Source organism: Lepus europaeus, chromosome 12 (genome assembly GCF_033115175.1).
Source record: "Lepus europaeus isolate LE1 chromosome 12, mLepTim1.pri, whole genome shotgun sequence".
Lineage (NCBI taxonomy): Eukaryota > Metazoa > Chordata > Mammalia > Lagomorpha > Leporidae > Lepus > Lepus europaeus.
The window spans coordinates 11,112,203-11,134,250 of NC_084838.1; the positions used below are offsets into that span (position 1 = coordinate 11,112,203).

A 22,048-nucleotide genomic window follows, 5' to 3' on the forward strand; every position below is an offset into this window, starting at 1 on the left:
CATCGCTTGTTGACTCCCATGATGTGCATTAGCTGGAAGCTGGGTCAGAAGCAGAGCTGGAACTCAAATCCTGGTGCCCTGTTCTGAGATGCTGGCATCCAAAATGACATGTTAACTACTGCACAAAATACCTGTCCTTAGATATATTTTTTTAAGAAACATTGTGTTTTTGTATTTTACTTTTCTAGCTTTATGGGAGGTATAACTGATAAATAAAAATTGATTCAAGGTGTCCAATCTAATGATTTGATATACTTTTTTAAAAAATGATTTATTTGAAAAGTGGAGTTAGGGAGGGAGGCAGAGACATAGATAGATCTTCCATTCACTGGTTTACTCCCCAGATGGCTACAACAGCTGGTGCTGGGCCAAGCCAAAGCCAGGAGCCATGTGCTTCATCCAGGTCTCCCATGTACGTGGGTGATGGGGCCCCAAACTCTTGGGCCATCTTCTGCTGCTCTTCCAAGGCAGTTAGGAGGGAGCTGGATCAGAAGTAGAGCAGCTGGGACTTGATCCAGTGCCCCTATGGGATGCCGGCGTCATAGGTGGTGGCTTTACCTGCTGTGCCACAATACTGGCCCCGATACACTTTTACTTTGTGTAGTGACTACCATCATCAAATTAACCAGTGCATCTGAATCATATCAGTTACCTAGTGTGAGTGTGTGTCGTATATACACATAAGATCTTCTAAGTACATTTTAAGTAAATGATCCTATTAACTGTAGTCATCAAGAAATACATTAAATCCCCTGAACATATTCATCTCATAACTAAACATTTCTACATCTCTCCACTTCTCCCACACATCAGCCCCTGAAAGTCACCCTTCCGTTATCTGCTTCTGTGACAACAATATTTTTTAGGTTTCACATTTAACTGGCTTCATATAGTATTTTTGTCTTTCTGGGGCTGGCTTATTTCACTTAACATAATGCCCTTCAGCTTAATTCATGTTGTCACAAATGGCAAGATTTCCTCTTTTTCCCCCAGAGACTGATTAATATTCCATTTTGCATATATACATATATACATTTTCTTTATCCATTTATCTGTTAACATTTATCTATTATCTATTTTTTAAAAAGATCTATTATTTATTTGAAAGAGTTTCAGAGAGAGGTAGAGAGAGAGAGGTCTTCCATCCATCTTCTTGTTCACTCCCCAGATGGCTGCAATGGCCGGAGCTGAGCCAATCCAAAGTCAGGAGCCAGGAGCTTCTTCTGGGTCCCCCATGTGGGTGCAGGGGCTCAAGGACTTGGGCCATCTTCTGCTTCTTTCCCAGGCCATAGCAGAGAGCTGGATTGGAAGTGGAAGAGCTGGGACTAGAACTGGCACCCATATGGGATGCTGCCTCTTCAGGCCAGAGCTTTAACTTGCTGTGCCACAGCGCCACCCCCTTATTTATTATCTGTTAACAGACACCTAGGCTGACTCAATTTCTTGGCTATTGTGAATAATGCTACAGTGAATACAGGCACAGATATCTTTTTGGGATACTCATTTCATTTCATAAAGATAGATGCCCGAAGGTGAAAAACATCATAATTATATTTTTAAGTTTTATAAAATTTATTTATTTGAAAAGCAGAGTGACAGAAAAAGAGGGAGAGATCTGCCATCTGAGGCTTCTCCTCCTGCAGTGGCCAAGGCTGGGCCAGGCTGAAGCCAGAGCTAGGAAGTCCATCTATGGGTCTCCTACACAGGCGGCAGGACCCCAAGTACTTGAGCCATCATCTGCTGCCTTCCTGGGCCCATAGTCAGGAAGCTGAGTTGCAAAGCAGAGCAGCTGGGACTCGAACTGCCACTCTGGTGAGGGATTCCTGCATCGTAGGTGGTGGCTTAACCTGCTGTGCCACAGCATTGGTACTCAGAAGAGAACTCGTTGTAAACTGTTTGATATTTTCCCCCATAAAATAACATTTTCTCACTAAGAAATACGATGAGAAAATGGGGGAGGAGGGGAGTTCAGTATTCCTAGAAATTCTGACTAAGAATTTGCTCATTGTACCAATGAGCAGAGAAGGCCACAGACAGGGAGCCTTTTGGCACAATGATATGTACCTAGAAAACTTCCTTAGATAAAAAGTCACAAAGGATGAAGATGAACTGGGAATATCAGCAAAACAAAGCAGACAATATTTAAATACACACAAAACAGCCATGTAACTCAATGAGGAACCCTACTGCTATTGTTTGATTCTCATGTAGGCACTTACTGCTACCTGAGCTCTGTTCCAACCACTCCAGAGAGTGGCACCTTCATTCCCAGGGAGCCCTGCCTACCTGTGCTCACTCCTGCGACTCAGAAGACCATAATGAGGGGAGGGAGCCTGCATCCAGTCCCACTCTTCCAGCATTCTCCTTGCCCCTTCTCATACCACTTCTCAATTTCTGATGCTTCATCCACCTTGCAAACTAAACTGAATCTCCTACACCTTTTTTTCAAGAAAGGAGCAGTCATACTGCACACTGTGTTCCCTCAATATTGGGAGACAAAAACAAAATGAAACAAAACAACAGCAAATACAGCAAGTCAGATGGAGACAACTTGGTCATAGGCTAAGTGAAGAAATACGTGTAGGGTTATGGGTATGGGATTTCTCATCCAAGGAAAAGCTAAAACAATTTGAAAAATACAGAGCAGTAATGATTTAAAATATTTACAGTGATACTCTTTAAGTGAAGGCATGATGAGTGATTACATTGTTTTTCCTAGTTTTTTACATTTTATATTCTTACCATAACATTATTTTGCAAGGAGGCATGTGAGAGAAATGATTAAAAAATCAAAGATTCAGGAGGGAGAATGGGGGGAGTATCATTACACTCTTAAATCTGAATATATGAAATACATGAAATTTTTTAACCTTATAAAATAAAAAAATTTAAAAATCCAAAGATTCAAAGACTCGTCTAAAAACTAACAGTTACTGTCAGAGTCTTTAGAGCTAAACCCACTTGGGTGATTTGGGGCCATTCCTTCATTTATTTGTGTCTTATTTCTTCCCAAATTGTTAATGCCTCCTAAGTCCCAGAAAATAGCCAGTCTTCTTGGTTCAGCTTTCTCTCTGGAGAGGTTAATCCCTACAAGTGAGTTGCTTCCCAAGCTGGGATTGGACATGATCCCTGGAGCTCAGAGCACTTGACCTTTCTGTATCTTATGAGCATTTCTTGGTTGGGTGGGACCCCTGAGTCCTAGACTGAGCTCCTGACCAGGCTTCCTACCAGGACCCAAGTCCTGTCTGATGCCATTCCTTAGGTGGATCCCACTGTTTGGTTGGAATGTGCTTGGTCATCTCTACATCTGTACCTACTTACCGAGTCACCTCTGACCGAGATGGGCTTGGTGCTTCTCTGGACTTTACACAGGCTTCCTCCTGACTCCCTGCCCCTAGCTCCCTTTGCTTACAGAATTTACTGTGGCAAACTTGTGCTTATGCAGTCTTTCTCTACCTCTTTCAAAAATGTTTTCTTGCTCACTTTGCAACCCAGCAGTGTCTTCCTCAGGGATTTGAGAAGCATCCATTTGACATGGACTCCTTAGCGGTGGTATACCTGGCTCCCAGGCTCTGGAGTGGAGGTGGGCAGTAGTCCAACTCAAACAGACTTTGCTTTGGTCCACGTAGCAAAGCAACCTTTCATCTTAAAGCGTGAGATGTGTAATTTTTCTTTTTTTGTTAAATCAATTAGCAAGACAGATGTTCTTCTCTCCCCAGCACTTGAAAATCCTCGTCTTTGGTTTCAGTGGACTCAAGTTCAGACTGAGTTCTGCTCTTTGCCCTCCATGGCAGTAGCCTCGAATAAAGTTTCATCCACTTGTGTAAAGGAGTTGAGTGCATTTTGCTGTTAGAACCTGTAGGCACTGCTCACCACTCCCTCCCTCCAGGCTGCAATGCAGTCCTTGGCCAGTTGATCCTACTGCAGTCCTGCCAAGTCAGACACACTTGACTTGGTTAAACCTGCTTATAATACTGAGCATCCATTCAGCCTTGAATCTGAGCTCTTCTAAAATTGTAATGGAGAAATCCATTTAGAAGGGCATTCACAGAGCCCGGGGATGTGTCCCTACTGAGAAGACCATTTTTCTCAAACCAAGGAATCTCCCCAAAGCCTGCTTCATATCCTTGTTCCTCAGACTGTAGATAAAGGGATTCAGCATGGGGGTGACCACTGTGTACACCACGGATGCCACCATTCCAGTGCCTGCTGAGTAGGAGGATGAGGGCTGGAAATACACCAGGAAGACGGTTCCGTAGAAGAGAGTGACCACTGTCAGGTGGGAGCCGCAGGTGGAGAAGACTTTGTGCTTCCCTCCAGCAGAGGGGATCCTGAGGATCGTGTGCACGATGTGGGCATACGAGAGCAGGACACAGGTGAGAGGGACCACGCCTGAGAGGGCAGCTTCAGAGAACATTATGATGTGAAAGGTCTGGGTGTCCGAACAGGCAAGCTTGAGGAGGGGGAGGACGTCACAGAAGAAGTGTGGGATGGAATGAGAGGCACAGAAGGAGATCTGAGCCATCAGGAGTGTGAGTGAAGAGGCCAGCACGTTGGAGCAGAGCCAGGATGCGGCCACCAGCAGCAGGCAGCGACGGGGACCCATGACCGTGGTGTAGTGGAGAGGAAGGCAGATGGCCACGTAGCGGTCATAAGCCATCACGGCCAGCAGGAAGTCATCCAGCAGGGCCAACACCATGAAGAAGTACATCTGAGTGAGGCACCCAGTGTAGGAGATGCTGTGATCCTGAGTGTGGATGTTCACCAGCACCTTGGGGACAATGGTGCAGGTGAAGCAGGTATCGACGAAGGACAGGTTGGCCAGGAAGAAGTACATGGGGGTGTGGAGGTGAGGGTGCGAGCCAATGGCCAGGATGATGAGCAGGTTTCCCAGCATGGTGACCAGGTACATGACTAGGAAGAGCCCCAACAGAAGAGGCCACTGCTGTGGGTGCTCGGAGAAGCCCAGGAGCAGGAAGCCAGAGAGGATGGTGTGGTTTCTAGTTTCTTTCTAAGGTGAAGAAATTAGAGGAGAATCTTAATCAGTGATGTTAAACTCTAAATGTCCCAGAGTCCAAGACTTTGGTAAACCTTCCTGTGCTGCTTGAGGGGTGGTTGAGATGGAGCAGGCGCACTAATGGCAGGTGTGCACGCATGGAAGCCCCGAGGGCTGTGGGCCGTGATAATCAGCCCCTGTGATGGGGTGAGGCTTGGTTTCCAGATCCTGTCACACGGCGAGTTGTCCCACGTGTGCCTGCGTGAGGCTGAAGTGGCTTTCAGCTGTATGAACCCCTCCACCTTTTAATTCTTTTACGACTTTACAGAAACCTCCTTGATCTTTTTTTGCATTATAGAGCTTATTTTTGTGTCTTTCCTTTATTAGGATGTAATAGGTAATATAAGAAGTGCTTGCTCGCTCTCTCTCTCTCTCTCTCTCTCTCTCTTTCTCTCCTTCTTTCTCTCTCTCTCTCTCTCTGTCTCTGTCTCTCTCTCTCTCTCTCTCTCTCTCTCTCTGTGTGTGTGTGTGTGTGTGTGTATCTTTGCTGAGGGAAATGGAAGAAGGACTAATTTCTTCCAAGGAGCCAGCTGAGACCGAGAGTCTGTGCATGTACCGAGAGCTTGCTTCCTGTTTGACTTAGAAGATCTTTCCGATGCTGAACGTGAACCTGAGAACTTTGTAAATGGGAAAGTCTTTGTCAGCAGAGAGCACATTGTTTTCATTTTTGTCCTAAATCACATCAACAATACCATTGGTTTACCATCACATCCTTCGAGTCTGGAGGCTGGCTGTGACACTTCTTTGTGGCTCATGTTTTGCTGGGCCTTAGTTAGTTCCTCTCTCCTCCCTGCAGCTGAGGATTCTGGTCTGCATGGCATGCATTGCTTTCCAGAGTTGCTGCTGTTAGCACTGAAGTAGCACATCTGGAAGAGGAGCCTTCCACAAGGCTGGTGATTATCACTCTTAGCAAAGCAGCAGCTGATGGAATGGGAGCCCAGCACCCCATGTTTAACAGGCTCTGCAGCTCTGCTTCTCACTCTCGGAAATATTCTCTCCTTTTGAACAATGCTTTTATTTTTAAAAATAGATGCAGAGAATAACCTGATGTGAGCCACGTGCCAAAAGGACAAGTGCTGGAATCAGCTGAACTACTTTGAGTCATAATGCACACAGTGGGGAATTCAAGAATTCCTGCTTGGTGGCAAGGAGGAGCAATTGCAGTGGGCAGTCAGGGACGGGATGTGCTATGTCAGCCCTTGTTTGTTGTGTTGACTAAGATAAGTCTGTATCTTCTGGGAGGCAGCAGGAATTGCTTCTCTTTACTCTATGTGTGACTTTGAGAAAGTCGCCTTACCTTACTGGCACTCAGTTTCCACATGTGTTTAAGTGAGTAATTATTGAGCACAATGCATACAGTGGTTCCGAAGATGAAATTACATAATGATAATAAAATACTTAGACAAAGGCTGGCACGTAGTCAACGCTCAATAAATACTAGCTGTTGTGCTGGTGGTTAATGAGATGAAGGTGCTTAGTCCCAGATCTTTGACCCTTGTTGTCACCTGACAACGGAGGATGTTGTGAATGGTGAGGTGGGAGACAAAAACTTGTTATCCCTTTCCTTGTTTGGAGGTGGCTATGACTGAACTCAGATCCGTCAGTAGCAATTTTGGAAACTATGTACAGCCTGAGTCAATAGTTTAATCATGCAAAGTCCAATATCATTAAATGTATAATGGGGTGGAGGAAGTAGCTTTTATGCAGTTCCTCAGTGTTTAAAATTTTTTTTGGAAAGATATGATGTGAGTACATTTGGTAAATGTATGGTACTAACAGTGTGATAGTGATTCTGGGGGTGATGGCTCAGTGGATGTGATGTTATCACTGATTCTGTGATTGGAGGTGAGGAGGATGATGACAATGATACGTCCTTACTGACATGGCGCTCTTTGGGCCGCAAGGCTCTCATTGCCACAGGTTTTGTTATTGCACAAGTCCGGTGTCCTGACCCCATTGGTCTTAGGATGAGGGGTCTGAAGTCCATTCTGCCCAATGAGCATTGCTTGGGCCATCCGGTTCCTGATGGACACTGAGTGTAGAAACCCCTCGTGTTGATCAGAAGGGCCAGAAAATGATCGGCAGAGAGGGAGAAGGGCATAGGGAGGGGAGGTAGGAAGGGAGATGCTCTGTGGGGTGTGTGTGTGTGCTCACACAGACCTCAGCTGGACTGTGCCCTCTTTCCATTCTCGTGCCCCGGTTCTTACCTGGAGGTGCTGGGTAACTTCTGTTGGTGACGCCATCACTGAAGACGTGCCCTCTGCATTTTTGTCTCTCCAGGAAGACGTGGTTAGGACCCCAGAGTCCTTCCCTTCTGTCGCTGAAGATGCAGGGCTTGAGGTGCTTGCCCTGAAGTAGAGGAGTAGCCACGAGCAGCTGCCAAGATTTCATTCATGGGGTCTCCTGGGAGCCAATCCCAGACCTCCTAGTTAAAGATGGGGCAATTATTCAGCCTTGCATTGGTGCCCTCTGGACTGTGACCCCCAGAGCGCCGCTGGTGTGAAGCATCACTGATGCCAGGGAGGGCGATCCTTGCTGGGATTCACGTGGCCAGCACCAGGCTTCTCCCAGTGTTGAGATGCAGGCTGGCTTCTTCATTTTCATTGCGAACACTGAGCTCGTGGTGCTCACAGTTTCTAGTTAGCAATCCTTGTGCATGAAATACAATATGTTTGTGATACAAGATAAAATAATAAACTGATAGGCCTTCACAGTCATGACCTTCAAAAGTCATGTAGCAGAAGAATTATTTTTGCTTCATGGCCCCATGATGCAGAAACATGATAAGAGTTCAGCATCTACAGAAACAACAGGTCACTCTGGAAACCTATGGGTATCTTTATTTATCTATGAGGCTATAGAGCATCTCTATTTGTGTTGTCTGAAGAATCATAAAGAGAGAGAGAGAGAGAGATGTCAGAAGAGGAGCAGCCAAGATTTGAAGCAGCACCCATATGATATGCTGGCACTGCAGGTGGTGATCCCCAAGATTTCTTTTTAAAGACTAAGTAATATTTATTTGTATTTACAAAATACCACATCTAAAAAAGGCTGACAATGATAGAGATAGATTCATACATACATAAATATCTTCCATCCTCTGGTTCACTTCTCAAATGCCCACATCAGCTGGGGCTGGGCCAGGATGAAGCCAGGAACTTCGTCCAGGTCTCCTGCATGAGTGGTGAGAACCTCAAGTGCCTGAGTCATCATCTATTGCCTGCCAGGTTGTGCACTGGCAGGAAGTTGGATCAGAAGCGGAGGTGGGGCTTGATCCCAGGTGCTTGCATATGGGATATGGGTGTCCCAAGCAGTGTCTTTAGCCACTGTGCCACAACACCTACTCTATATTTTATGTACACATCTATTGTCAGATGTTTGGGTGTGTGTGAGTGTGTGTGTTGGTACATGTGCATTCTTTCGAGTGTATACTTGTGAGTGGAATTTCTGGGCTATCTGATATCTGTGTCTTCAATTTTAGTATATCCCATCAAGCTGACTTCCATTTAGGTTATGCCACATTTAATTCCATCAGTAATCTCTGAATGTCCCGAGTATCTAGTATCCTCTCAGGCTTAGTGCTGTAAGGCTGTTTCATATCCATAGTTTTGTTGTTGTGTGCTCTTAAATATCCTAATAGCTTGAATTTGCATTTCAGTGATTGATTACTAATGAGACTTAACAACTTTCATAAGTTTTAAGTCATTTTTAATTTTATATTTTTGAAAATGCCTACTTAAATTTTTTGCTGTATTTTTTTCATGTTTATCTGTTCTTTTTTCCCTCATTTAACTTTGATTATTTTAAAGTTTTTAAAAATTTTTTATTTATTTATTTGATAGGTAGAGCTGCAGACAGAGGGAGAGGCAGAGATCAAGGGCTTCCATCTGCTGGTTCACTCCCCAAATTGCTGCAATGGCCACAGCTGGGCCAATCCAAAGCCAGGGGCTTCTTCTGGGTCTCCCACATGGGTGCAGGGGCCCAAGCACTTGGGCCATCTTCCACTGCTTTCCCAGGCCATAGCAGAGAGCTGGATCAGAAGTGGAGTAGCCAGGGAGGGCTTGACCCAGCACCCCACTGGATGTCGGCACCACAGGTGCCCTCTACGCACACTGCCTTCCCCTCATTGGTTAACTTTGAAAATATTCTGGATACAATTCCTTTGTTAATTATATGTGCTTAAATATTTTTTCTTGCTTTTAAAGGTCTCTGAGTGTGCTGGGAGTGCTCGGGCCCCTTTGCCTGTGAGGACTGTTGCAGTGAATTACTGTGGATATGAGAAGGCTGCAAACTGAAAGGCAGTTTATAAATAAGAGCACATCACTTCATTTCCACCTTCCCCCAGCTTTCATCTTCAGATCTGGGTTTTGACATCCTGGAGACTGGATGGGGATCTTTTCTCTCCTCTTTATTTGTGGTCTAAGCTTCATCAATCCTTTTCTGGTCTGAATCCATGTTTCTCAGTTTGTACCATGTGTAAGTTCCCCGTAGAGTCATTGAAGTTGCTATTGAGATAATGTGTCTGGAAAGCAGGCCTTCATTAGGGACAGTTATTGTCACTGTCATTAATGGTAGTCAATGAAATGAGACCCTGGGCTGCAATATTGTGGAAGGCATTGGATGTTCTCTTCCTTCTATGCTTTTTAAATTTTGGGAAATATTTACCTTCTTTGAGCCTTGACTTTCTTAACTGTAAGATGTAGATAATAACTGCACCTGGTAGATGTGTTGAATAAACCGTATGTTAGAGTCAGATGAAGTTTCTTCATGAACCATGATGAGCAATCAAATGAGGAAGTCCAACATTTCTGCTTGGTGGAGGGGAGATACAGATACGATGAACATTCAATGGCAGCCGTGCTGATGCCATATTTAGGGCAATGATTAACAATATCGTCATACCAATGTGTAACATTAATAACAATAACAACGTAATAATAACAAACTCCCCTTTGGAGTTTGACAGAATTTTCCCATTTTCCCACTCTGTACTTTCTGTATGATTTTGAGAAGGTCATATACTCTCTCTTGACTAAATTATCTGTTTCACTGGAAAAATAGTGATTGCCATGTAGAGCAATTAAATTCTGTAATAATTGCAAAATATTTGGAATAAGACTTACATCTGATAAATGCTCAGTAAATATTATCTATTATTGTTACTGTTGTTTCAGGTAAAAAATGAGTGTTTTATCCCTGTTGCTTCCTTGCTACTGTGTGCACATTGGGGGTGTCAATATTACCACCACCACCACCTCTGAGTGGCTGTCATTTTACTGAGAACTGTTAATGGCAAAGAATGTTGGGCATTTGGAAACAAAGTGTAAACTTGGTCAGATAACTTAGTCATCAGAAGGCAAATATTATTGATTATAGGATGGGCGTAAATAAAAATACACTAAGTAGTTACTTGCCAGCTTGAATTTTAAGAGAAAAGTTGTGAAAGAGGTTGACAAACTTTAAATGGATGTAGAAGAGTGAATTAGTGGTTTTGTACTGGCATGGTGATTGAGAGAGATTCAGGCAACTACTCTTGTCCCAGTGGGCTAAGAGTGAATTAGGCTTTGTTACTGCTCAGGGGATATGTACTGGTCAGCAAGAGGGCCTAGGGAAGGATGGTCTGAGACCCAGACCCTGCACTGACTTCAGGCTGGACCATCAGGGACCTGGTAAACACCAGAGCTAAGCCCACCTGATGGTGACCAGAGAGTCAGGTGATGATTGGCAGAGAGGCAGACAGCAAAGGACAGAAACAGAAGAGAAAGGAACTGTATGTATATGTGTGCACGCACATGTGTGTGAGCTTTAGGCACGTTCTGGTTCCTCTGCCCGTCCTCATGCCTCCATTCTTACCTGGAAATACTGGGCAGCCTCAGACGCTGCCACTGTCACCCAGGATTTGAGTTTGCTGCCCCGTTTTCTCTGCAGGAAAACCTGGCTGGAGTCAGAGCGCCCTTCCCTGGCTATAGGAACAGCATGGACTGCGGTCTTAAATCTCAGCACAGGATCCAAGAGGAGCTGCTCACATTTTGTGTGCATTATCTCCTGGGACCCAATTCTAGACCTCCTAGTTAGATGCAAGATGAGGTGACTGGACTGTGGTCCTCTGAGCCCAGAAGTGCCACTGATGCCTCCATTTGGCGTGGCCCAGGCTCGGATCCATGGGGCCACTGCTCTTTGTTTTTCCCTTGGCTGAGCAGTGGGTTGAGTTCATCCTCGTCAGCTCCAGCCCTGAACAAGGCCCATTCATATCATAGAACCTACACTTTCTAGTGAGAGCGCAGTCCCTGGGGATAAACTATAGTGTGCTCCAGGAAATAGGGAAAAATCAGTCCCCAAAAGAAAAATACTATGTTTTCCCTGGTCTATGGTAACTAATAGAGTACCTAAAAGGTAATCTATAGTAGTGACTTTGACACATTGAGATTTGATGATTTTTAACAGCCCTTGTCTTGACTGTTGAGGAACAATTTTTTTTTCTTCATAGTATTTTTTGAACTCTTAGTGTAGGGTTAATCTTAGGAGTATTAAGTAAACCGAAAACAGATCTTAGTTGGGAATAGGAGAGGGAGGAGGAAGAAGGGTGGGAGCATGCATGGGAGGGGGCAGGGTGGGAAGTATCACTGTGTTCCTGAATCTGCATATAGGACATGCATGACATTTGTTTATCTTAAATAAAATTTTTAAAAAATAGGTAAAAAGTAAAGAATAAAATACATCAGAGCTTACCATTATTACCTTCAAGTGTCGTATAGAATAGGAACATTCCTGCTCTCTGTGACCCCAAGTAGTAGAGATAAGACTAATGTACAGCCTTTTTTTGTTTTAAGATTTATTTATTTGAAAGGCAGAGATAGAAGGAGAGAGAGAGAGAGAAAGAGAAATATAATTTCCATCCTCTTGTTCACTCCCCAAATGGGTGCAATGGCCAGGGCTGGACCAGGCCAAAGCTAGGAGTCAGGAGCTTCATCTGGGTCTCCCTCATGAGTACAGGGGACCAAACACTGGGGCAATCTTCTGCTGCTTTCCCAGGTGCATTAGTAGGGAGCTGGATCAGAAGTAGAACAGCTGGAACTTGAACCGGTGCCCTTAGGGGATGATGGCACTGCAGGCAGAGGGTTAACCTTCTATGCCACAGTGCTGCCTGCAATGTAGATTCTTTATGTATTAGGTGCAGGTACTGTCTTTGAATTTATTTACTCATTTTTGTTGTGAAAATAACTTACAAAAACGTATGAAGCATGTGCTGCTTAAATGATAATTTTTAAAAGAGATTTATTCATTTATTTGCTGGTTCACTGCCCGAGTAGCTGTAACAGCCAGGGCTGGGACAGGCCAGAGCCAGCAGCCAAGAGTGCCATCTGGGTCTCCCACGTGGGTTTCAGGGACCTAAACACTCAGGGTATTTTCTGCTGCTTTTTCTAGACCCATCGGCAGGGAGCTGGATCTGAAGTGGAGCAGCCAGAACTTGAACTGGTGTTCACATGGGATGCTGGCATCTAAGATGGTGCCTTAACTGTGCCACAACGCTGGCCCTGTAGTGACAATTTATTTAATTTATTTATTTTTATTTTTTTGACAGGCAGAGTAGACAGAGAGAGAGAGACAGAGAGAAAGGTCTTTCTTTTCCGTTGGTTCACCCCACAATGGCCGCTGCGGCCGGCGTACCGCGCCAATCCTGAAGCCAGGAGCCAGGTGCTTCTCCTGGTCTCCCATGCAAGTGCAGGGCCCAAGGACCTGGGCCATCCTCTACTGCACTCCCGGGCCACAGCAGAGAGCTGGACTGGAAGAGGAGCAACCAGGACAGAAACCGGCGCCCCGACTGGGACTAGAACCTGGTGTGCAGGCACCGCAGGCGGAGGATTAGCCTACTGAGCTGCGGCGCCGGCCTGTAGTGACAATTTAATGCCTATTCTCCCACTACTCAGTTGAAAATAGTACATGGCACAATTCCTTTGACCCCTATGTGGGCTTCTTTCCAATCATATTCCACTCTTCCACCTCTAGAAGAACCTTTTCTTGAGTTTCATGCACCATTTTCTTACTTGTCTTTTTGCTATGTGTGTATGTATGTCCAGATTACATTCAGGGTGCTCTGGGTTTGCCATGTGTGTTCTTCACGTGAATGGAACCAGACCTGTTTGTGCTCTCCAGCTGGCTATCTTTTTTTTTTTTAAAGATGTATTTATTTATTTTAAAGGCAGAGAGTTACAGAGGCAGAGAGAGAGAGTGAGAGAGAGCGAGACGAGTGAGAGATGTGTGAGAGTCTTCCATCTATTGGTTCACTCCCCAAATGGCCACAGTGTTGAGCTAGGGCCGATCCGAAGCCAGGAACCAGGAGTTTCTTCTGGGTCTTCCATGTGGGTGCAGGGGCCCAAGGACGTGGGCCATCTTCTACTGCTTTCCCAGGCCACAGCAGAGAGCTGGATCAGAAGTGGAGCAGCTGGGACTTGAACTAGTGCCCGTATGAGATGCCGGCACTGCAGGTGGCAGCTTTACCTGCTACACCACAGTGCCAGCCCCCAGTTGGTTATTTTGTTCAGTATTATTCTCTCAGGTCATTCACATGGATCCAAGTAGCTGAAGGACATTCATGCTTCCCACTGTCCTGAAGGAACAGCCATTGCTCATTATAACTTCTTTTTGCCTACTGAACTGCAAATTTGGAATGATACATATTTCATCTAACATTCTCTCTGTCGGTTCTGGAATAACATCTTTTTTTTTTTTTAATTTTTGACAGGCAGAGTGGACAGTGAGAGAGAGACAGAGAGAAAGGTCTTCCTTTTGCCGTTGGTTCACCCTCCAATGGCCGCCGTGGTAGCGCGCTGCAGCCGGCGCACCACGCTGATCCGATGGCAGGAGCCAGGTGCTTATCCTGGTCTCCCATGGGGTGCAGGGCCCAAGGACTTGGGCCATCCTCCACTGCACTCCCTGGCCACAGCAGAGAGCTGGCCTGGAAGAGGAGCAACCGGGATAGGATCGGTGCCCTGACTGGGACTAGAACCCGGTGTGCCGGCGCCGCAAGGCGGAGGATTAGCCTAGTGAGCCGCGGCGCCGGCCTGGAATAACATCTTTACAATCAAACACAGAGCGTTTCTCCAGCAGAATGGATAAATATTCACACTAGCAACCACCAATAGAGAGTGTAACCAGCCTCAAGTATGTTCAGGACATGGTTTTCTGGCAGATGAGTTCACTGCAAACCTTAATAAACATGTTCTCTTGTGAGGGCTCTTCCGCATGATGGAAATACAGTGGTGCATGTGTAGTAGTAATTTCATTGTGTGCCTTTAAAGTTCAATAGTGAAGCATAACACAGAGGACTGCACAGGACACAAATATAGCATTCTAGAAATACATTAGAAACCCATCACCCAAGTATCACTTCCCAGGGCAAGAAACAGAACGTATTTTCTTTCTTTTCTTGAATGGTCACTGTCCTCTTTCTATTTACTTAGGTATAGTTATTTTTATTTGAGAGGCAGAGATCTTCCATCCACTGTTTCACCCCTTAACTGCCAGCTGTACCAGGCTGAAGCCAGGAGCCAGGAACACCACCTGGGTCTCCCACGTGGGTGACAGGAGCCCAGGAACTTGAGTCACCACCTGCTGCCTCCCAGGGTGTGTATGAGCAGTAAGCTGGAGTTGGGACCAGAGCTGGGACTCGATGCCAGGCACTGAACTAAAGGATGCAGGTGGTTCAAGCAGAGTTCTCACCGCTGTGCCAAATGCCCATCCCATCTTCTTTCTAACATCTTATTTTAGTCTTGTCTTCCTTTGAACTTTGTGTAAATACGGTCTTAATATTACATTTTATTTTTTTCCACTTTGTTTTTTTGTTCAATATCCTATGTTGGGGAGATGATCTAGATTACTATATACAAGCATTCTTTGTTTATGTTCATTTCTGTGAGTTGCTCCACTGAATAATAATACTGCGTATTACTCATGAGTCTATTGTTGAAGTAATAGTTTTTTTTTTGTTATTGAGAATAATGATGCAGTTATTATTCTTACATGTATTTCCTGGTACACACTTTTTTTTGTTTTTAAAGGTTTATTTATTTGAAAGGCAGTTAGAGAGGGAGGGGGAGAAGGGGAGAGGGGGAGAAGGGGGAGAGAGGAAGAGAGAGAGAGAGAAACGTGGCAGATATGTTTCATTCATTGATTGACTCCCCAAATGGCTACAACAGTAGGGGCTGGACCAGGCCGAAGCCAAGAGCCAGGAGCTTCTTCCAGGTTTCCCACATGTGTGCAGGGGCCCAAGAATGTGGGCGTCTTCCATCAGAAGAGGAGCAGCTGGGACTTGAACAGGTGCCCACATGGGATGCCAGTGCTGGTGTGTGCCAGTGCCAATGCCAGTGCCAGTGGCAGCTTTACCCTCTATGCCACAATGCTGGCCCCAAATAAATACATCTTTAAAAAAAGTTATTTTTCATGAACTTTTAAAAGTCTATACATACATGGTATTAGTCTTTTATAGTGTAGTCATTCTGATTGTGTGTGTGTGTGTGTGTGTATGTGAGTGAGTGTATTGGGACTTCTACTGGTTTGATTTTATATTCTAGTGGTTAATTTTTTATTTTCTGATTAGTTGTACTGTTTTGGTACAGCTGTTGAAATGGCCTAGATGCTATTTCTTTATTGACTATATTTACAAAGTTAGTATATATAGTTACTATATTTACAAATATACAAATATAGTAACTATATTTACAAAGATATTTTCTCTGTGGCTTGCTTTTTCTCAGTGCTATTTACTAATTAATTTTTTAAAGTTGTAATTTACTGAATTTATCAATAATTTCCTTTTTTGAAGTGCTTTGTGTTTGGTTTAAGAAATCTTTGAGTTCAGGAAGATATTTTTTAGTTGTCTTCTAAAGAGTTTATAATTTTCTTTTTATAATTAGTTCCTAAATCTGTCTGGAATTGATTATTGTGTATGTTTTTGTTTTTATTAACATGAAGACACCTAACTTTCAACTCTGATTCATTTTATAAATATCTTTGAATTGCAATTATATGAAAATATCAACTATACATAATTTTTTTGTTTCTTCATTTACAATGCTTATATTTTAACTTATATTCCCCACTATACTGGATACCATCTCAAGTACAATGTGAAATAGTTGTGGTAAGAGTAATATTTTGTCTTGTTTCTAATTTAGACAAGAAAGATTTAAAAGTAGCAACAGTGTATTATATATACAGTACATTTGAAAAAAGGTAATTTTTTAAGATTAAGTTATTTTTCTATTCTCTTTTTGCTAACAACAGTTTTTATACATGGGTGTTGAATTGTATCAAATTTTTCTTGCATCTATTGAGATAATTATATGATTTGGGTCCATTTTCTGTTAATATGGTTACTTTAATTTTTGAATGCTTCATTAACTTTGCATTCCTGAGAGAACTCAACTTGGTCATGATTTAGTACATATTCTTTTGCCTTGTTTTAATTGTGTTGCTAATATTTGAATTTGGATGAATGTATTTATATTCATGAATGGGATCTGCCTGTTATTGTACTGTTTTTGCAATGTTTTCATTGGCTTCTGGTATCAAGGTGATGCCAACCTCATCAAGGGAGCTGGTGAATGTTCCTTTACTATGCTCTGTAAGAGTTTTGCCAGCTAGAACAATTCTTTCTTGAATTGTTTACAGAACTAACTGTTGTAGTCATCTGGCTCTTGAATTTTCTTTAAGGAAATACTTTTGGTTCCTGATGTAATTTTTTTAATGTTTATGTGTCTATTCAGCTTTTCTGCTATTAGTTTTGATGAGTTATGTTTTTCTAGGAAGTTGCCTATTTAAAATTTACATAGCATTTTTCATATTATCATCTTTAATAATCAGAGGTGTTATCACACTTCATTCCTACTTTTGATTCTAAATATTTTCTCCACATAATCACTTTCACTAGCAGTATGTAAATTATTTTTCTGAAACTAATATTTAATTTTTTATTATATGTTTTATCCTATTTTGTTAAAAAGTATGTTTTATTCCTTTGGAATAGCTTTGCTGTTTTTATTCATAAGGGGTGCTTAACTTGTTTTATAGCCTTTTTTTTTTTTTAAAGATTTTATTTATTTGAGACATAGAGTTACAGACAGTGAGAGGAAGAGACAGAGAGAAAGGTCTTCCTTCCATTGGTTTACCCCCGAAATGGCTACAATGGCAGGAGCTGCACCGATCTGAAGCCAGGAGCCAGGAGCTTCTTCTGGGGTCTCCCACACGTGTGCAGGGGCCCAAGCACTTGGGCCATCTGCCACTGCCTTCCCAGGCCATAGCAGAGAGCTGGATAGGAAGAGGAGCAGCTGGGACTGAACTGGCACCCATATGAGATCCTCTGCTGCAGGCGGAGGATTAACCTACTTTGCCACGGTGCTGGCCCCTATAGCCTTTTTTGTTTCTTAGCATTTACATGCAAGACAATGCATTTTCTGTCAATAACGTTTATATTATCTTTAGTCAGTTAAAATATTTTTACGGTATTCTTCAAATTATGTGTATTATCTACATAGGTAAGGTGGAAAGACCATAAAGAAATGCCCCCCCCCAAATTTTAAGAGATAGTATCACAATTTCTTAACCTCTAAATGATCAAGCATTTGATCAGCATATGCTGTATGAATGTGTTGAAATATCACACTGTACCCACTAAATATATACAGTTGTTACATGTTAACCAAAATTTTAAGGGGCAGGATTTGGTGTAGTAGTTAGTACAGGATTTGGTGTAGTAGTTAGGATGTTACATGGGACAATTGCATCCTATATTTTACTGCCTGGGTTAGAATCCCATATTGAATTATAGGCTTCTAGCTTTAGCCTGGCCCAGCCTTGGCTATTGCAAGTGTTTGGGGAGTGAACCAGGAGAGATGAGACCTCTCTCTGTCTCCTCTCTGCCTTTCAAACAAATAAAAATTAATAAAACTTTAAAAATAAAATATTAAGAAAGAATTGTACTTATGAAATACTTGGAATCTGTTCTCTTCCTATTAATACAAAATTTACAATAAATGAACAAAAAATTAAGAATAATAAAAATATTTTCTAATGGTCATAATTTCTTGTTTTACTTCCAGATTATTCTTAACTGCATTCTCAGATTCCAAAAATTAAGGTACTTGAGAATTCATAGAAAAAAATGCAATTAAAATGTTGATTTTGGAACAAAAAATTTTGAAATTCATGCATAGTTCCTCCCCTCCCCAAATACACATTTTCATGAATTCGTTGAAGATCCTTGCTAAAGCCAAGAGGCTGGAACTCTATCTGGGTCTATCACACGAGTAGGAGGGGCCCAGGTACTTGGAGCCAACTTCCACTGCTTTCCTGGAACATCGGCAGGGAGCTGGATTGGAAATGGAGCACGGGGACTTGAACTGGTCTGGCATAACCTGCTGTGCCATAGTGGCAGCCCCAGGCTGTGTGGTTTCAACCCTGATACTTATTTAGGTTTGCTTTATGACTTGGAAAATTTGCAAAACTTTTGCAAAGGTTATGTTCCCTGAAAATATTTACTGCAATAATGTATATATATCCACTGAGTTAATATTGGTAATTCTGTTTTTCAAGTGTTCCATATCTTTACTGAATTAAAGAAACCTATCTGTTCTATCAGTTACCAGAAGTGTGTTAAAATTTCCCACTAAGAATGGATTTGTCTAGTTCTTATTCTATTAATTTGTCTTTTTGTATATTTGTGACTTTTATGTTAACTGAAAATTTAGAGCAGTTGTATTTTTCTGGTCCATGAAATGTTTCATTCTTATGAAACTTACATTTATAATAGTGACAAATCTGATAATGATAGAACAATGTCAGCATTTTATGGTGAATTTTTAATTCAATCTTCTGTGCTTTAATATTTCCTGATTAAACAGTTTATTGAAGACATAATTATTGATGTAAATGAAACAGGCTCAGCCCATACACACAGTGTTATGAATTTTCTCTAAAGGAACATGGATCATGAGACAAAACATGACCGTCACCCCAGAGCCCTCTTCTGTCCCTGTTCAGACAGTAATCCCTTGTAATTGTTAACAGCCGTATGACATCAGATGGAGACGAATGACTCATGGAAAGTGGAAGGAGTATGCTGAGAAATAACCACTTCAATTATGATTTCATCCTAAAGTAAAATGTGATATTTAAAAATTTGTTCCACAAGAAAATGAAAATATATTGACTACATGAATTCCACATAGAGAAAAATTTTGTATGTGTAATTCCAAGACAAAAAGAGAGGGAGACTTCTTAGTTTGATAATATGTAAAATGAAAAAACATATTCACATAAAAACAGACATAAAGAATTAACTGAGACTATTACCAAGGTAACAAGAACAAAGATATAATCTTTACTGTTATAAGACTTGTACAATTGAAGAAAATAATTCCCAGTAGATAACAGACAGTTGACGTGAACAGTTAATTAAAGGGACAATCTCAAAAGTTGGTTAATGGACACAGGAAAATGGTCCATTCACAAATAATCAAGGAAATGAAAACATAAGCAGAGCAGACAGTTAGCTTAGAGGTTAAGACCCTTGGCAGAGGGGAAAAAGGAGAGGAAATATGGTTATCTTAGAATTTTATCTATGAAATACATAAAATCTGTTTTCTATTAATAAACATTTAAAACATCAAAAGAAGTGTTCTACTTAGATACGTTATTTCCAAAGAAATTAAAGGTAGCAAACTATAAATTTAAAAATGCTTTCCTTTTAGAGACTTTGATTGCATCATTTTTTGGTAACAGTGAAAGCTTAGACATCCCTTAGTAATCCAGCAATAGCATAACATTCCAGACATCACGGGCCTTTCTTCTCTGATAGTCTTAGAGACCCAGGTGATCATGGAGAGTTAGAAATAATATGGGGACAACTCAAGTTATAAGATTAAGTGAAAGATAGAGAATATAATTGTATCTGCCATATTTTCTCAAGTTAAAGACAAAAGCAATTACATAAATGTTATTTTTCGCTACCTGCTGATATTTTATAAATTTAATGAGCATGTATTTCAACACAGGCAAGAAAATGAACCAGATTTTAAAAACTAAAGAATCAGAGACTTGTCTCATTAACTAATAACCATTCCCTGTCAAGAATCTAGATCTAATTGTAGTTGGGAGATTTTGGAACAGTCTCATGTTCTATCTGTGTCTAATTACTCCTTCTAGAATATCCTAGCAAAACAAACAAACAAACCGTGTGAGCTAAACAAATTGTCAGCTTTTTTCATGTGGAAGTTAATGGTTAAGAGTAGGCTGCTTCCAAGGCTGGACTTGGAAATGGTTCTTGACACTTGGAGTACTTGACCCTTCCCAGACCTTGCCAGCATTTGTTAGGTGGGACCTCTTAATCATAGACTGAGATGCTGATTGGGTTTTCTTTCAGAATCCAAGTTCTGTCTGATGTCATTCCTTTTGTGGTTTCTACTCTTACTTGAATTGCGTGGATAGCATGTCCATTAGTCATGTCCCAGGTAGGGACAGCTGGCCACTCCCTCTCTCTAGAGTACAGCTGTGTCCTTGTTTGTTTGTTTCTGTTTCAGTCTTGCCAAGTAAGGTATGCTCCACGTTAAACCTGCCGTAATGCTGCTCATCCATCCTGCCTTGAATTTGAGTTTTTTTTTGCAAAAATTGTAGTAGAGAAGTTCAACCAGGAAAGCATATCAAAGAGTAAGGAGTCTCCACAAAGCCCCTTTCATGTCTCTGTTCCTTAGGCTGTAGATAAAGGGATTCAGCATGGGGGTGACCATTGTGTATATCACAGATACAGCCATTCCAGTGCCTGCTGAGTAGGAGGATGAGGGCTGGAAATACACCAGGAAGAGGGATCCATAGAAGAGAGTGACCACTGTCAGGTGGGAGCCGCAGGTGGAGAAGACTTTGTGCTTCCCTCCAGCAGAGGGGATCCTGAGGATCGTGTGCATGATGTGAGCGTAGGAGATCAGGACACAGGTGAGAGGGACCACGCCTGAGAGAACTGCTTCAGTTAGCATTGTGACCTGAAAAGTGTGGGTGTCTGAGCAGGCAAGCTTGAGGAGTGGAGGTACATCACAGAAGAAGTGTGGGATGGAATGAGAGGCACAGAAGGAGAACTGAGTCATCAGGAGAGTGAGTGAGAAAGCCAGTAGGTTGGAACAAAGCCAGGAAGTAACTACCAGCAGCAGGCAGCGACGGGGACCCATGACCATGGTGTCAGTGCCATAAAGAAGTACATCTGAGTGAGGCACCCAGTGTAGGAGATGCTGTGATCCTGAGTGTGGATGTTCACCAGCACCTTGGGGACAATGGTGCAGGTGAAGCAGGTATCGATGAAGGACAGGTTGGCCAGGAAGAAGTACATGGGGGTGTGGAAGTGAGGGTGCGAGCCAATGGCCAGGATGATGAGCAGGTTTCCCAGCATGGTGACCAGGTACATGACTAGGAAGAGCCCCAACAGAAGAGGCCGCTGCTGTGGGTGCTCGGAGAAGCCCAGGAGCAGGAAGCCAGAGAGGATGGTGTGGTTTCTAATTTCCATTTACAATAGAACAATTGATGGGAAATACTGCATTTACACACATATATTCTAAAAATTTATATTATTCCAGGTCTTTATCTACTTTGATCTTCTTTGAGCTCTGTGACATTCTTTGAGGTACGCTGGTGTCTCTTGGTGGTGGGAATGTAAGATGTGTAGAAGTGGGAACTCTGGAAATTGGAGATTTTGTTGGGAGGGGAATTTTACATTTTAGCTATCTCGTAAGTTGTCGTGTAGACCTTCTAGATAAGGCTGAACTGGATATCAGCTTGGCAGAACCTTAGGTTTTAATCTACCATCTCCCTTTCCCCTCTTTTTGATAGGAATACTAGCAATTTCATAGACTTGTGAAGTTTGAATAAGATGTTAGGAATATGCATTTACTAGAAAAGTATTAAGTAGATTTCCATATGTGTCTGAAATTATGTGTTAGGGGAGAGAAATGA

The 22,048-nt window shown here is 42.4% G+C and overlaps 1 protein-coding gene and 1 pseudogene across 1 annotated transcript; both read right to left on the reverse strand.

Annotated features, from left to right (window-relative positions):
* Window positions 1–4,045: 4,045 nt before the first annotated feature.
* On the reverse strand, window positions 4,046–5,002 carry LOC133770908 (olfactory receptor 1361-like). Its single transcript, XM_062206704.1, has one exon. It carries the CDS (start codon window positions 4,910–4,912, stop codon window positions 4,046–4,048), a length of 867 nt encoding a protein of 288 aa, XP_062062688.1. The 5' UTR covers window positions 4,913–5,002.
* Window positions 5,003–20,751: 15,749 nt separating this feature from the next.
* LOC133770909 (olfactory receptor 1L4-like) lies at window positions 20,752–21,569 on the reverse strand (annotated as a pseudogene).
* Window positions 21,570–22,048: the final 479 nt, after the last annotated feature.